The sequence below is a fragment of the Helianthus annuus genome, chromosome 15, assembly GCF_002127325.2.
Source record: "Helianthus annuus cultivar XRQ/B chromosome 15, HanXRQr2.0-SUNRISE, whole genome shotgun sequence".
NCBI lineage: Eukaryota > Viridiplantae > Streptophyta > Magnoliopsida > Asterales > Asteraceae > Helianthus > Helianthus annuus.
The window spans coordinates 64,380,444-64,395,720 of NC_035447.2; the positions used below are offsets into that span (position 1 = coordinate 64,380,444).

Here is a 15,277-nt window from a genome sequence, read left to right on the forward strand (position 1 = left end):
CAAAACCGAAACATCAGGGAGTAAAATGGCTATTTTTAAAGGTTTGGGGCAAAACCGTTAAAGTGACTAAACCACAGGGAGCAAAATGGAAGTTTACTCAATAAATTAATAAATTTAGTTAGGCTTATAGGGATGACGTACATGCCGTCTCTAATGAATATTTTTTTTTGTATTTTTAATTATTTATTAATCAAATCTAAAAAACCAAACAAAATTATTTTCCCTAAAGAGACGACATGTCTTCTCTATAGGTTAGACTCTTTTCTTTTTCAAAAAAATTGGAATGTTGGGAATTTTTGTTGCCTAAATGAAAAATATTTTTGACTAGTCAAACTTTTTAGAGACGGCATGTCGTCTCTATAAGTTAAACTGTATTTCTTTTTTCAAGTTTTCATATATATATATATATATATATATATATATATATATATATATATATAGGAAGGTTAACGTACATTACGGCTTAACGTACATCACGTACGACAAGTAATTACGCACGTTCATTTTAAAATCAAGAACGTTATAACTCAAAAATCCAAAATTACGCATGTTAAAACACAATAATCACGCATATTGAAAACATTAATCACGCATGTTATAGAACAAATCACGCACGTTGTTGTACGTGAAGTATGTTAAGCCGTAATGTAGGATATACTTTTTTCTATATATATATGTATATATATATATATATATATATTGATCATTAATAAAATTAAACGAAAAATATTTAAAGTTGTAGAGACGACATATCGTCTCTATAAACTGGAACGTTTTTAAGGATTTCAAATTTATCAAACTTAAAAATAAAAAAAAGCAAAAAGAAATATTTTCACCTTATAGAGAAGACATGTCGTCCCTATAAACCTAAATCTATATAGGGACGACATATCGTCGCTATAGGTTTTCTTTAAAAAATAAAGAGTAAACTGCCATTTTGGTTCCTGTGGTTTGGCCAGTTTTGCCACTTTAGTCCAAATCTCAAACTTATTACATCTGGGTCCTTGTGGTTTGCATTTTGTTGCCATTTTAGTCCAAAATCCAAAAACCCCATTTTTTTTACTGTTGCAACCTTCTATTTTGTCTTTTAGTTCAGGGGCATTTTAGTCATTTTGCTTTTCATTTATAAATCATCATCATCATAACATTTTCATCTTCCCCAAATCATCATCATCTTCCCCAGATCAACTCACTCTTTCTTCTCTCTCTCTATAGCACCACACCACTGCGACCTCCTCCCTCTCTCTCTTTTCTCTCTCTAGCACCACCACCACCACCGCCACCTCCTCCTCCTTCTCACCACCATCACAAAACCAGCATCAGCTTCGCCGTTCTCCATCACCAAACACAATCCTCTCTCTAGCTGAACCACTGCCGCTCACCTCACTCGTCACCCCTTCACCGCCGTCATTCATCGTCTCCGTCAGGTATTCTTCTCTCGTTCTCTCTGATGGGGTTTTTGAATGATTCAGCAATGGCAGTTTAAATACGGGTTGGAGCAAGAGCAAACGGTGGTTGTGAGGGTGTACGGTGGTGGAGGGTGGTGGTGGTGGTGGGGAGACGGTGGTGGAGGGTGTACGGCTGATTGATTGATGCTGATGAAGGAGGTTCGAAGTTTCCCCAATATTGATGAACAGATTTTTGTTAGTTTTTAATCAAATCTGTTTAGGTTGTTGTTATGATTTACAATAAAAATAGGATTTGTAGAAGGATTGATTTGAATCTGAGATTGAGTTTTAGATCTGTATAATCTTCAAACGTTCAGATTTGTGTCTGAATAGTTGAAGTTGTTGATCTATATTGTTATTCTAAAAAGAAAGATTCAAATCATTAGTGTTTCATGTGAATTCTGATCTGAATCTGACTTGATTGAATCGATTATAGATCTTAATTCTAAGTCCATGTTCAACAATGGTTAGTAGTTTAGATCTGAATTTGTTGTTGTTGATTGTTCGAAATAACAATCTGCAGTATCAGCTGCAATTCACAAGTGATCGACACCGGACGAATTTTGGTGACATTGATCCCGATTTCGATCATTTTAGAACTGATTTCGGTTGTTTTCGATTTTAGATCTGAATTTGTTGTTGTTGATTGTTCGAAATAACAATCTGCAGTATCAGCTGCAATTCACAAGTGATCAACATCGGACGAATTTTGGTGACATTGATCCCGATTTCGATCATTTTAGAACTGATTTCGGTTGTTTTCGATCAAGTTTCGGTTGTTTTTCGGACTGAATTAGTGATTTTAGATAAAAGTTTTGAGAATTTCGGAAAGATTACATCAAAATTTCAAACTAATTTGGTTGAGTTTCAGTTGAAGTTTCGAACAATTGAATGAGTTTTGGTATGTTGTTTGAGTTTTCGAACTGATTTTTGATACAAGTTGCAATCATTTCAGACAATTTACAAAATTTTTGATTTTTGATACACCTGTCACCGAATGTTGAGGAGGTGGCGGTGGTGGTGGTGCTATAGAGAGAGAGGAGAGAGAGAGGGAGGAGGTAGCGGTGGTGGTGGTGCTATAGAGAGAGAGAGAGAGAGAGAGAGAGAGAGAGAGAGAGAAGAGAGAGAGGTCTGATTATGTTAGGGATGATGATGATGGTTTATTTGGGTTTTATTGATTAAAAAAAACTAAACATTTAAAAAATGACCAAAATGCCCTTGCACTAAAGGACAAATTAGGCAGCTTTCAACAGTCAAAAAGGGGGTTTTTGGATTTTGGACTAAAATGGCAACAAAATGCAAACCATAGGGACCCAGATGTAATAAGTTTGAGATTTGAACTAAAGTGGCAAAACTGGCCAAACCACATGGACCAAAATGGCAGTTTACTCAAAAATAAAAGAAAAACCTATTTAAGCCCTATAGAGACGATATGTCCTCTCTCTCTATAGGTTTATCCTTACAAAAATAAAAGAAAATTAAAATAGCTTTTAGGGACGACATGTTGTGTCTACAAGTGTGTTTTTTTAATTACTTATTAATTTAGAATAAAAAAACAAAACAAAGTTATTTCCCCTAGTCGTCCCTATATGTTAGATTATTTCTTTTCAAATTTTTTTGTCGGATCTAAATGAAAATTCATTTTGACCGGTCAAATTTTTTAGAGGCGGCATGTCGTCTCTATAAATTAAACTTTTTTTTAATTTTCAATAATTATTGATCATTAAGAAAAGATAATAAAAAAATTAAAATTATAGATACGACATTTCGTCTTTATAAGTTGAAACGTTTTTTAGGGTTTCTAATTCATTAAATTAGAGAATATAAAAAATACAAAAAAAATATTTCCACCCTATAGAGAGAACATGTCGTTCCCATAGGGTAACCTAACTCAAAAAGCACGAAACCCCTCCAGAAACAACATGTCGTCTCTATAGGATAATCTATAGAGACGACTTATGTCATCTCTAAAGATGTCGTCCCTATAAGGTTGAGGTTTTTACATTAAGCACGGGGGCTTGGAGAAGTCCATTTGGTAGCAATCTCCCTAGAAAATCAATTTGGTTTTATCCCTCTGAAGAGGTAGTTATAGATGGAGTTTTTATTAGCTTGCTATTGATAGCAATACCATGACTAGAAGAATTAAGCTCTTTGTTTCATTTGATATGACAAGTGAAGAGTACCAGGTGATTTTATCAGACGCTAATAGTCACATCTCCATGTCTTATCTAGGGAACTCTCTTGTTGTGTGTAAAGACGTTGAACATGATATTAATGGGGATTTATGTTTATGGATGATGAGGGGTGGTGTCTCAAACTCGTTTATAAAGCAATTCTCGATTACACCAAATGGACATGCTACACTTAGGGGGTTTCGGAAGAGTGGTAAACCTATAATTGCTATTCGAGGAAAATGTGGACCTAGACGACTTGCCGTTTAAGAGACTTACTCAAAACACATCGATTATCTTGGGATTGATGGATCACTATACTCATTTAAGGTGTATCCCTACATGGAAACAATATTTCCGCTTGATCAACCATATAAAATGGTTTATAGCGATTGAGGTGCAATGCAAGATGACCCTCAAGTTTCATCACCTCCTAATTAATGGGTATGTCCTTCAATCACCCCGTGTTTTAGGAACTGAATGTGGGTTATGCTATGTTTAATTTCAAATTTTTTTATTAAACCACAAGTTATTTGCTTATAGCTAGGTTGGAATGGGTGAGTGAAAAGCACACATCTTCTCCAAAAGGAAATCTCCATGAATTTGGGTCGTGTAAGATGGGAATGGTTGAATGAAATGAACACTTGTCTTTTAGTTTCTAATTTTATCATGTTGAAATAGAACAAAATCACTTTCTCAATAGTTATAACATTAATATCCTATATATATTGTTAAATTATTTTATTGAGTGATTTTCCAATACCGTCTAGGCGTCTATTTGGCTCATCATGCTTAATTGCTTATAGAAAAACTCCCAGATAATGACTTCACATGATCTTTGTTCATGATAGTTGATTTGAATTGGTAGGAGTCTTGAGTTAATATCTATTTGAATGACTCCACACTATTTCAGCTTGATCAACAGATAAGGTCTTTGGGCACCCACTTTTCTAGGGCTTCCAAATGACAAAAGATCAAACTTTTTATATTCTTCGGCGGTCATAGTACGAGAATAACATGTTTCTTTATATCTACCAATTTCACTTGATGGGGCGTTACCTCTTTGTTGTTTAGTCGTTTCATCTCTAACGACATTCAACATCGTTATGAGTGGGTCTCCATTAGTAGTCGTTCGACTAGTGGCCGATGATCGAGACTCAAACACATTACTTGCATTATTTTCACCATATTTTTGTAAATAATGATCATAAAGTTTTGATAAATTAGTGTTAATTTTTTTTTTTTTGATTTTTTTCTTTTAACCTTGGATCCTCCTCATGCATATCCAACTTGTCATATATTTCTTCAATCAAAGCTTCAACACCCGACACATTTAAAATTGGATTGAAAGCGGTGGCACATAGAAAAACGGGTGGTAGATCCAAAAAATATTTTTTAAACTTTTCAATTCTCGGTTTCATCATGTTTCTTAACATGTCACTAGAATTTTTAAAATTCGTAGTGATCATATACAACTCCGAAAGAACAAGAGAACTAGTAGGGTAATAAACACCCGAAATATTAGTTGTTGCCGTTTTGAAAACTTTTAAAAAAGTACTTAGTTTTTCAATGTTTCCCCAAGCCATGTCGGGAAAAGGGTCGACTAAGTAATCATTACTTAGTGATGTATGAAAAGTTTTTAACGTGCCCATTTGTTTTAAAGCCATTTCGAACATAAAACAAGTAGAATTCCAACGAGTTGGTATATCCCAATTAGGTCCAATTAATTTTTTATTAACATCCTTACAAAGTTTTTTATATTCTTGATACCGTTCTTTTCCACTTTTGAAAATGTCATGAAGCATAATTCGAAAAGCTTTAACAAAATCTGAAACAAAAGTATCTTTTAGTCCCATTTGCACAACTAAATTAATAATATGTGCAACACATCTTGTGTGATAAAACGCCCCATCAATAATTGGTTTATACTTTAATTTTAATTTATCAATCGCCATTGTGTTGTTTGAAGCATTATCAAATGAAATTGAAAAAATTTTATCCTCTAAACAATATTTAATGATTGTGGCATTTATAATTTTAAAATTATTTTCACCGGTATGAGGAGAAGGAAACTCGTCAAAAGTAATTGTACGCTTCATCATTAGCCACGTATGGGGATCAACCCAATGAGCGGTGACACAAATGTACGATTCGGGTAAACCATGTGGAGCCGACCACACATCACTAGTTAAGTTAACACTAGTTTTTAAATTTTTAAAAAATTCAATTAACTCTTTTCTTGCATTTTCCCATAAATTTAAACAATGGCGTTTTAAAGTGCGACGACTTACATGTTTGTAGCGTTGTTGAAGAGCCTCTCTAATAACCTTAGTTAATTGAGGGTTGTCGAACTGTCCAAACGGCAATGATTGTTGAATCAGCAACTTAGCCATCCTATCCCGAGCTATCATGGGATCGTAACGAAATATTGAACCATCCTTTGAGAGTTGCACTTGACCGGGTGTAACATCTTTCAAAGCCTTGCAATATTTGTTCTTTATATGTTTCGTCAAAGTTGAATTGGAGTCCTTGCTTAACAAAGCTCCACAATGTTTGCATTGAGCCTTTTGCGAGCCGTCACTCATCTCCACCAAATCCCAATTGCACCATACATCTTGATTCTGATTATGTGTGAGTGTCCCAACGATATATGGAGCCGATTGAGGAGCCTTGTTGACGGATGGAGAGTTGGTGGTTTTGGAATTCTTGGTTGCCATATTATCAAATGAATAAAGAAGTAGAACAATGTGATGTGTGGAATCGATTCTGATTAGTATTTATACATGCTAAAATCGGTTCCAACGGTCGTATACATTAAATGGGCAACGGCTAGGAATCAATTCTTACCGTTGGAATCGATTCCAACGGTCATAAAATCAAAAATGTAAGAATTTAATGCACCGGGTATTGTTTTCTATACGGGGGAACCGGTTCCGGGTAGGAACCGGGTACGACCCTATTTTTTTAATAAAATGTGGAACCGGGTAAGAACCAACGGGTATTTTGAACCCGGACCCGGTTCTTATATATAGCGGGTAGGAACTGGAACCGGTTCCAGGTAGGTTCTATCGGGTCGGGTTTAGAACCGGGTATTATGTCCATCTCTAGGTTGAGGTTCTTGGCCCAAATAATGGTTCCTACTTTGAAACTAAGAAACTGGTGGGCTGAGGATTTGAGCCCAAGATGAATAAAACTAAAAAGGCGGTTTACTCTTGCCCCATCTTTTTGCTTCCAAATTTCGTCTCCTAGAACTTACACAATCGAAACTAAAAGATGTCAGACCACATACCCTTCGATATTCAATCGGAAATCATGAAAATGCTACCTGTGAAATCGTTGCTTCGATTTCGATCCATCTGCAAACAGTGGAAGTCTTTGATCCAGAGCTCTGATTTCATTGCACATTACAGGAGCCAACAACATCATCTGCTTGTAAGTTATCATGATTATGGGCCAAAATATGTCTCAATTGCTGATGATCATACTTCTCCTCAACAGAAAGTTTCACTGACTTCTTCTGTTAACAAGATGCTTGAATACCCCCCTAGGTCTAGGATAATCAGCAGTTGTCATGGCTTGGTGTGTTTCTACTGCAATAGTGCTCGCAAGGCTGTTATTTGGAATATTTCACTTAGAAAAACAGTTACTGTTGCTGTGCCTACTTTGGCTGATGATGTATATGTAACAATTCTAGGTTTTGGGGTTTGTCGTGAGACTAGTGACCCTAAGATTGTCAAGATTACATACATTTACAGCTGGAGTGTGGATATCAATGCTACTTGCATACCCTCTCAGGTTGATGCTACACTAAGGGGGTTTCGGAAGAGTGGTGAGCCTGTAATTGCTATTCCAGGAGAACGTCGACGTGTACGACTTGCTGTTTACGAGCCTTACTCAAAACGCATCGATTATCTTGGGATTGATGGATCACTATACTCATTTAAGGTGTATCCCTACATGGAAATACTATTTTTGCTTGATCAGCCAGATAATATGGTTTATAGCGAATGAGGTGCAATGCAAGATGACCCTCAAGTTTCATCACTTCCTAATTAATGGGTATGTCCTTCAATCACCCTTTGTTTTAGGAACTGAATATAGGTTATGCTATGTTTAATTTCAAATTTTTATTAAACCACAAGTTATTTGCTTATAGCTAGGTTGGAATGGCTGAGTGAAAAGCACACATCTTCTCCAAAAGAAAATCTCCATGAATTTGGGTCGTGTAAGATGGGAATGGTTGAATGAAATGAACACTTGTCTTTTAATTTCTAATGTTATCATGTTGAAATAGAACAAAATCGCTTTCTCAATAGCTATAACATTAATATCCTATATATATTGTTAAATTATTTTATTGAGTGATTTTCCTATACCGTCTAGGCGTCTATTTGGCTCATCATGCTTAATTGCTTATAGATAAACTCCCAGATAATGACTTCGCATGATCTTTGTTCATGATACTTGATCTGAATTGGTAGGAGTCTTGATTTAATATCTATTTGAATGACTCCACACTATTTCAGCTTGATCAACAGATAAGGTCTTTGGGCACCCACTTTTCTAGGGCTTCCAAATTTTTTTAATTTTGTTTTCATGTATGTATGTTGATCCCTCCCTTGCTCTCACGTTTGAGTGTTTGCTCGTCGTTTAGGCTGGTGAGTGAGATTTTTATTTCACACCTGTTTCGAAAGTTTGAATGACTTTCTTGGTGATTTTTTATATTATTATTTCTAACTCACTTAACTACTTTTATTAATCCTCCCATAATACTAAAAGAGATAACACTATCCTTGTGTTTAGAGTTGTAGTTGATATGATGGTATTAATTGTATAGAGTTATGCGTGTTCATCAGTTCGGGTTCGTTTTCCTCATTTTAAACATTTGTTAGTCAAAACAGAAAACCGAACCAAACTAAACTCAAACTTGACAAAACTGAAAAATCCAATTTAACAAAAATAGACCCAATTTAACAATGTTATCAGGTTAATGAAGAAATTGCAGTTTCAAAGTCAACGAGATTGACTACGAATAGAAGTCTAAAGCTTTGAAATTGGTCAACGTTTCTAAAGCAGGAATCCAGGTTGAAGGCCTAAATCATGCTCATGGAAACGTTTTGAATTTGATTAAAAATTCTGAAGTGGGATCATGTTTAAAAGTCCACTTTTAATTTTTTTTTTTTTTTTTACTAAAATGATCATGAATCCGAAAGTCAAACTCAGTTTTGCAGCATTGATTTGGCTGTTAAATTGTATCAAAATTGAAAAATCTCCACTTTTATGGGTTCTGGTGTAGCATTGTTCGGATTAATATTGAGAATCAAATGCAACATCATGGAAATAGGATGGCTTTTGTTTTGGTCAACGCTAAAACTTGAAGAATTCTGGGTCAATTTATGGATTGAAGCTGAAGGTAATTGATGATAGTCAACTATTCAGTGAAAGTGAAGGAGTCTTTAATTGTCATTGCCAAAGATGCTGAATGAAGAGTTTTAATAGAAACTAGAGTTTTACCCGTAACACGCGTTGCGGCAGCAACGTAACGTTTATGACTTCGTTACATGTGATACGATGATGATATTAACGTGTGGTGCCCAGGCGTGACGTGACGTGTTTTATACTTTGTTACACACATTACGTTAGTGACATTAACGTGGTTAGACATAGATAAAAAAAAATTATAATATCTTGGACGTTGTGGTGTAAAGTTGTAAAAGTAATTCAACAAAAGAATTAAAGTGTTGGAGAAAATGAAGTGTGAAATTATTAAGTAGAAATAAATTAAGGGTCAAAGTTGTTAAATAATAAAAATTATGGATCAATATGACACTTACCAAATGATTGAAGTTAAATTGTAAAGTTTGTAAATTTGAGGGTAAAAAAGACAATATTAAACCATGTTTGAGGGTAGAAAATACATTTTCAAAGGATAAAAAAGACAATATCAAACCATGTCTGAGGGTAGTTTAAAATAGAAGTTAACGTTTCAGGTTTCATTCAAATATTAAACATTTGAACTACCGCCTTAGCTGCAAGTCTGCAACGTAACCCAAGCATACAAAGATACATGCTTCAAAAACCAAAATCCACTCAAAAGGTTCAGTATCCTCATATTACCCATCCATGTGGGGGATGATACACAAATTTCTATTCATGTTTCATTTATTTATTTAATAAATTCTGCACCCTACATTTAATTGTATAGTCCATGATCCAAGTTGTTTATTTATATAACTTACAATATCCATAACAAGCAAAAACAATATCTTTTGATACTTGAGAATAGGGATCAGCATTTCAATACCTGTATTTAAAATTTTCAACCGGTACTAAAATTTCAGCACTGATACCGAATGGGTCCGTACCGTAAAAATTTCGGTACCAATTCAGTACCCACTTTTTGGCGTTTTTGGGGTCGGTACTTTCGGTTCGGTACGGTACCGGTATTTTACCAATTTTCACTTTCAAATACGGTACCGTACAGAGCATTTTTGGTACCCGTACTGGTACCCGATATTGGCGATTTTCCAGATCAAGCTCATCTCTACTTGAGAATATATTGAGAGTTGTATAAAATGTAAGGGTACCTGGAGCGTATTTAGGTTGTGATGTTCGGGTAAGGTTACTGATTTCGTAACACCGGCCAACTGGCTCATCGGGTACGGGGCACATATGTATTGTTCAACAACCGCATTATAGCCATCATATATACAAAACCGTTTTACGATTTTACTTCACCCAAATACTAGCAATATCTACACACACAAACAATATTTTTCTGCGAGTTCACAAAAGTCAAAGGTCAGTGGAACCAAGAAATCCTCTAAATCTCTAGGAGCGGATTCTAGTTCGAGTGAAGATGGTTCCAAATCCAGACCCAAATTATTTTCCCCTTTTCTGCTTTTGAATTGAATTAGGCTTTTCTATGGTCTCCGCTTACGGGCTATCATTCAGGCCCAAATAATTTGAGTAACAAATTTCAAACTTACTAAGTGCTCAGATAGTGGGATGAGTTTGAGTCCAAGAAATACAAACACTAATTAAAAAGAGAAAATAAAAAGGCGGTTCAAGCCGATTTAAGTTACACTCATATGTCATGGTTTTGAAATAAAACACACATGTTTGTCATCTTCGATTACATATCTCATAAACCCTAGATATACATCAACAAAATCGAAACGTCAGACCACATTCCGTTAAAATCCAAATGGAAATTATGAAAAGGTTTCCTGTGAAACCGTTTCTTCGAAAGAAACCCAATGCCTGAAAACCCACTGGTGGGCTTAGTATTTTGAGCCCAAGAATTAAAATAAAGAGTAATTAGAAAACAAACTAAAAATTGAAACTCATGCGCCATCTTTTTGCTTCCAAACTTCATCTCTCTTTAAACACTAGAACTGGAACTACACAATCGAAATCAAAAGATGTCAGAGCACACACCGTTCGAAATCCAATCCAATTGGAAATCATGAACAGCTCTGCAAAGCATGGAAGTCTCTGATCGACAGCTCTGATTTTATTAAGCATTAAAGTGTTATATTATAGAAAAGGTGATCATATTTTTTATTTATAGAAGAAAACTGCTATATAAACCAATATTACATCGCTCCATTGCCAAATCTTCCGTCCGTTCATCTCTGATAAACCCTAACCCGAAAATTCAATATGTCAGACCACATACCCTTCGAACTCCAATCGGGAATTATTAAAAGGTTCCCTGCGAAATCGTTGTTTCGTTTCAGATCAGTCTACAAAGCTTGGAAGTCTCTGATCGACAGCTCTAATTTTATTATACACATTACAGCGGCCAACAGCATCTGATAGTAAGGTATCTTGATTCTTCTAGGCCAAATTACGTTTCAATTGTTGATGATGATAATACTTTCCCCCACCAGAAAGTTTCTGTGACTTTTCCCCCATTGCTTAAGAATCTCAAGGATCCTAGCATAATTAGCAGCTCTCACGGCTTGCTTTGTTTCTACGGTGATTATCCTCCCGGAGGCCGAGCTGTTATCTGGAATCCTAGTATTAGAAAATCAGTTGTTGTTGATGTACCTCCTCCTAGTGGGAATTATGTGCGTACCGTTGTAGGTTTCGGAGTTTGTCATCAGACTATGGATCCTAAGATTCTTAAGATTACACATACTACAAGCTTAAGCCCCTGGCAAATTGAGGTGTTTACATTAAGCACAAGGGCTTGGAGAAGTCTATCTAGCGGCAATTTCCCTCGTAAATCAATTTGTATTTCCTGTCAGGTGGTTGTAGATGGGTGTCTTTATTGGCTTGCTCGTGATAGTATTACCGTGGATGGTACAATTACGACTTATGATTTGATTATCTCATTTGATCTGACAAGTGAAGACTTTGGAGAAGTAAACCTTCCGTTTAGATTAGCCGACCCTCATTGTAATTTGGTCATGTATAAGCTAAGGGAGTCTCTTGTTGTGATTAAATTTAGTCAAAAGGTCCATAAGCAAGCTCACCATGTATGGATGTTGGAGAAAGATGATGTTACAAAATCGTTTATAAAGCTCTACACTATTACTAGTCACCCACCAGACGTATCAATAGCTTATGTAAGGGGATTTAGGAAGACAGGTGAACCTTTAACTGAAGTTGTTTTACATTCTGGCTCCACTAGAATACTTGCTGCTTATGAACCCTACTCCAAATCCATCACTAATCTTGGGATTAATGGAAGACATTTTTTTTGTGGAATCTGACTATATGGAAACACTACTTCTGTTTTGATTAGCCCGTTTTTACTTCTGCTTTTGAACCATACATACAAGGTATGGATTTTTTCTTATTTAATTTTCTCTGTTGTTAAAAGCGATCGCCTGGTCCGCCTAGGCGACCTGGGCGACCAAACACCAATTTTGTCTCCTAGATAAAAAAAGCAACGTTATTTTTTTTAAAAACCCTATCTTTTAGAAACAACCCAGATTATATTTACGGCTAATTTTAAATCTTTTAGAATCATATCTCATCAAATCTGTATATATTTTTAAAGATATTTTGAATTTCAAAAAGTTAAGAGATATATATTATCTTTATATAATATTCATTCATGTTCTGTATATAACAAGACGTATCCACAGCATTCACACTTCTTTGCCGGCAAAAAATACTACAGGTATGTGTATGCTGCTAATGTTGCTGGAAAAGACAAGGCAATTGCTGTGGATGACGACTCCGATGATTTTTAAAGTTGAAGAACATTTGGTTTTGAATTTTATTTACTTTTTGAAGTCCGAACTTTATTGTTTTCAAGTCTTAACAGTTTTGGTTTTGGGATATTTTGGTGATTCATAATAATGTTGGTTTTATTGTAAGGTTTATGATATTTGAAAACTTTTGGAATTTGAGGATTTGGCTTTTTTCGTTTCATAACTTGTTTTTTTAATGTTTTTTATTTGATTGCGCTTTTTTTTTTCTCAGGCCCTCGCTTTTTTTGCGCTTCTCGCCTAGGCGAGAGGCTAGCCCTATGCGCCTAGAGTGCGCCTAGTGCATTTGATAACTACGTTAATTTTCATATTTGTATCTTTATCAAATAAGGTGAAAAGTTGGAGTTCATTTATACATCTAGATTTATATATACATATAAAAAACGGGTATATAAACCAATATTAAATTGGTAAAGTATAAAAACAAATAATGCTACAAGATATTCAAGAAGTAGAGGCATACGTTTAATAGGTACTAATGTTGGAGGTTCTGCAGGTTATGTATTCTACTGATAGCATAAAGTAGAGGTTGCACAATGGCTGTTGGGGTCGGGGTCAGCACAGGTTCATGTGAAAATGAAAAATAAGGAAAATGAATATACACATCATCAAGTTACACTAATCTGGATCTATTTGAAACAAGATGGATGACCCATATAAATGCTGTGTTAAGCCTACAACCATTCTAGGATGAAACAACATAATATAAATCTGCCATATTTGGAGTGGTAGATGTTATAAGGAAAAGGGGTGTTTTGATACAAATGTCTCTACACTTTTGAAATGATTATCATTTGTAGTTGTAATAACACACTTTTCATAGGAATTCAATTTGCATTGCTGCTTTACCATGTTGCCACGTTATAGATTATTGTAATAGCGTTTATGCACTCATTGAATAATGGTCGTGAATTCTTTTTTGCATGACAGGTTTGAGCTTGGCGGAAGGAGTGTGTTTGGAGCTTTTAGAGAACTTTGCTTAGCTAACGCAATGAAATACTTACCAAGTCTTATATATTTTCATTTGATTGTTGAACCATTTAATTTTAGTTTGTGGAATTATGATTTGGACAGACGAATTTTGTTGTTTCTTTTTTAACTTTGGTATAAGGTAAGTTGTTCCTCTACAAGTTGTTTTTATTTTCAGTAAAGTGCAGTTCTGGTTCTGCTACATTCTAGCTTTGTTGTTTGATTTCTGATGATGTTGATTTTGCTCTGTTTTGAATGCATCTTCTTTTGCCTTTTGATTGTTTGATATTTTGTTACGTTTTTTTTTTCTTTCTTGGATTTTGATCGAAGGATACAAACTGTTACTAAAAAACTAATCAGTTGCAGATCTTGTGTGTCTAATATTCAGATCTTTGTTTAAGCAACCCAACCTCATAGTCTTTATGCAGGTGATGCCCACTTTTTGCTAGTTATTGACCTGACCCGTTCAAGAAAGGAACACGATTAAACCCTGGCCCATTTTGGAATTCAGTTATTATGTGAGTAAATAATATTTTTAGGGTTGCATCAAAAACAAAAGGAATTCGCAGGTTGATTCAGCCCATGATCCGTTCTGACACAAACCCATCACGTTCTTTTGCCATATTTACATAATTACATCTTATATATGGTGAAATGAAATCTACTTCAGGCTGATGCACTTCGTGAGAGATTCGACGCGAACAAAGAACGTGGTTAGTTTCTCTTTCTTTTTGTTGTGATTGTGTTTACTATTCTTAGTGTGAAATTAGGATTTGACTTGTTCATAATTATAGGGATTACAGGGTAACATGAATGCAACTGAAAATATAGGCACTTCAACAGATGTCAAATGGGTTGGTAAGTTGAATTTTTACATTTTTTTTTTTTCCTTCAGTTGAGAGGATCTTTTGAATTTTACTGTGTGTTGGTGTGCTTCTGTGACAATTTCGTTAGCTCCCAACTCTAGAAAACTTGGCAATTTTATTAGATGATCTATGGGAGTTTTATGGTTTATGACTAAGTGTTGTTAATTAACTGGTCTATGACTTAGCGGCGACTTTTGGCACCTTTAGCGGTGACAAATGTCGCCGCTAAAACTCCGTTTACTGTAGTGATGGATAGTGGGATTGTTTATGAAGATAGACATCATCCCATGATAAATTACCATATTATTGTGCTACTTACTTGATCATAACTTGCAATCACTTGGAACGGACGATTTAATGATTTAAAGAATGTATTAGAATTGATGTTTTTCATTGATCGTTATTGAAACTGTCACTTAATGGGACATTGTAAACGTATTTGTAAACGTATCTGTGAAAGACGAACATGCTACCGCATCATCACGCCATCTCTATACGCCTCAATCTGCGACGCGACTCCGAAACCGGTACGTACATTCCGAAATCCTTTGTAATTTCAGTGGATTTGTTGGTAACTTTAGTAGATCTGTGTCGTT

At 35.2% G+C, this 15,277-nt stretch overlaps 2 protein-coding genes across 2 annotated transcripts; both read left to right on the forward strand.

Annotated features, from left to right (window-relative positions):
* Positions 1-6,891: 6,891 nt before the first annotated feature.
* LOC110905835 (putative F-box protein At3g16210) lies at positions 6,892-7,894 on the forward strand. Its single transcript, XM_022151295.2, has 2 exons — positions 6,892-7,678; positions 7,776-7,894. Exon 1 carries the CDS (start codon positions 6,893-6,895, stop codon positions 7,628-7,630), a length of 738 nt encoding a protein of 245 aa, XP_022006987.2. The 5' UTR covers position 6,892; the 3' UTR covers positions 7,631-7,678; positions 7,776-7,894.
* A 3,839-nt stretch (positions 7,895-11,733) lies between these two features.
* Positions 11,734-12,342, forward strand: LOC110907288 (F-box/LRR-repeat/kelch-repeat protein At2g27520-like). Its single transcript, XM_022152288.1, has one exon. The coding sequence runs from the start codon at positions 11,734-11,736 to the stop codon at positions 12,340-12,342; it is 609 nt and encodes a 202-aa protein (XP_022007980.1).
* Positions 12,343-15,277: the final 2,935 nt, after the last annotated feature.

Coding starts and splice junctions, on each gene's coding strand:
- LOC110905835 (XM_022151295.2), top strand. CDS start 6,893: ATGTCAGACCACATACCCTTCGATATTCAATCGGAAATCATGAAAATG.
- LOC110907288 (XM_022152288.1), top strand. CDS start 11,734: ATGGATCCTAAGATTCTTAAGATTACACATACTACAAGCTTAAGCCCC.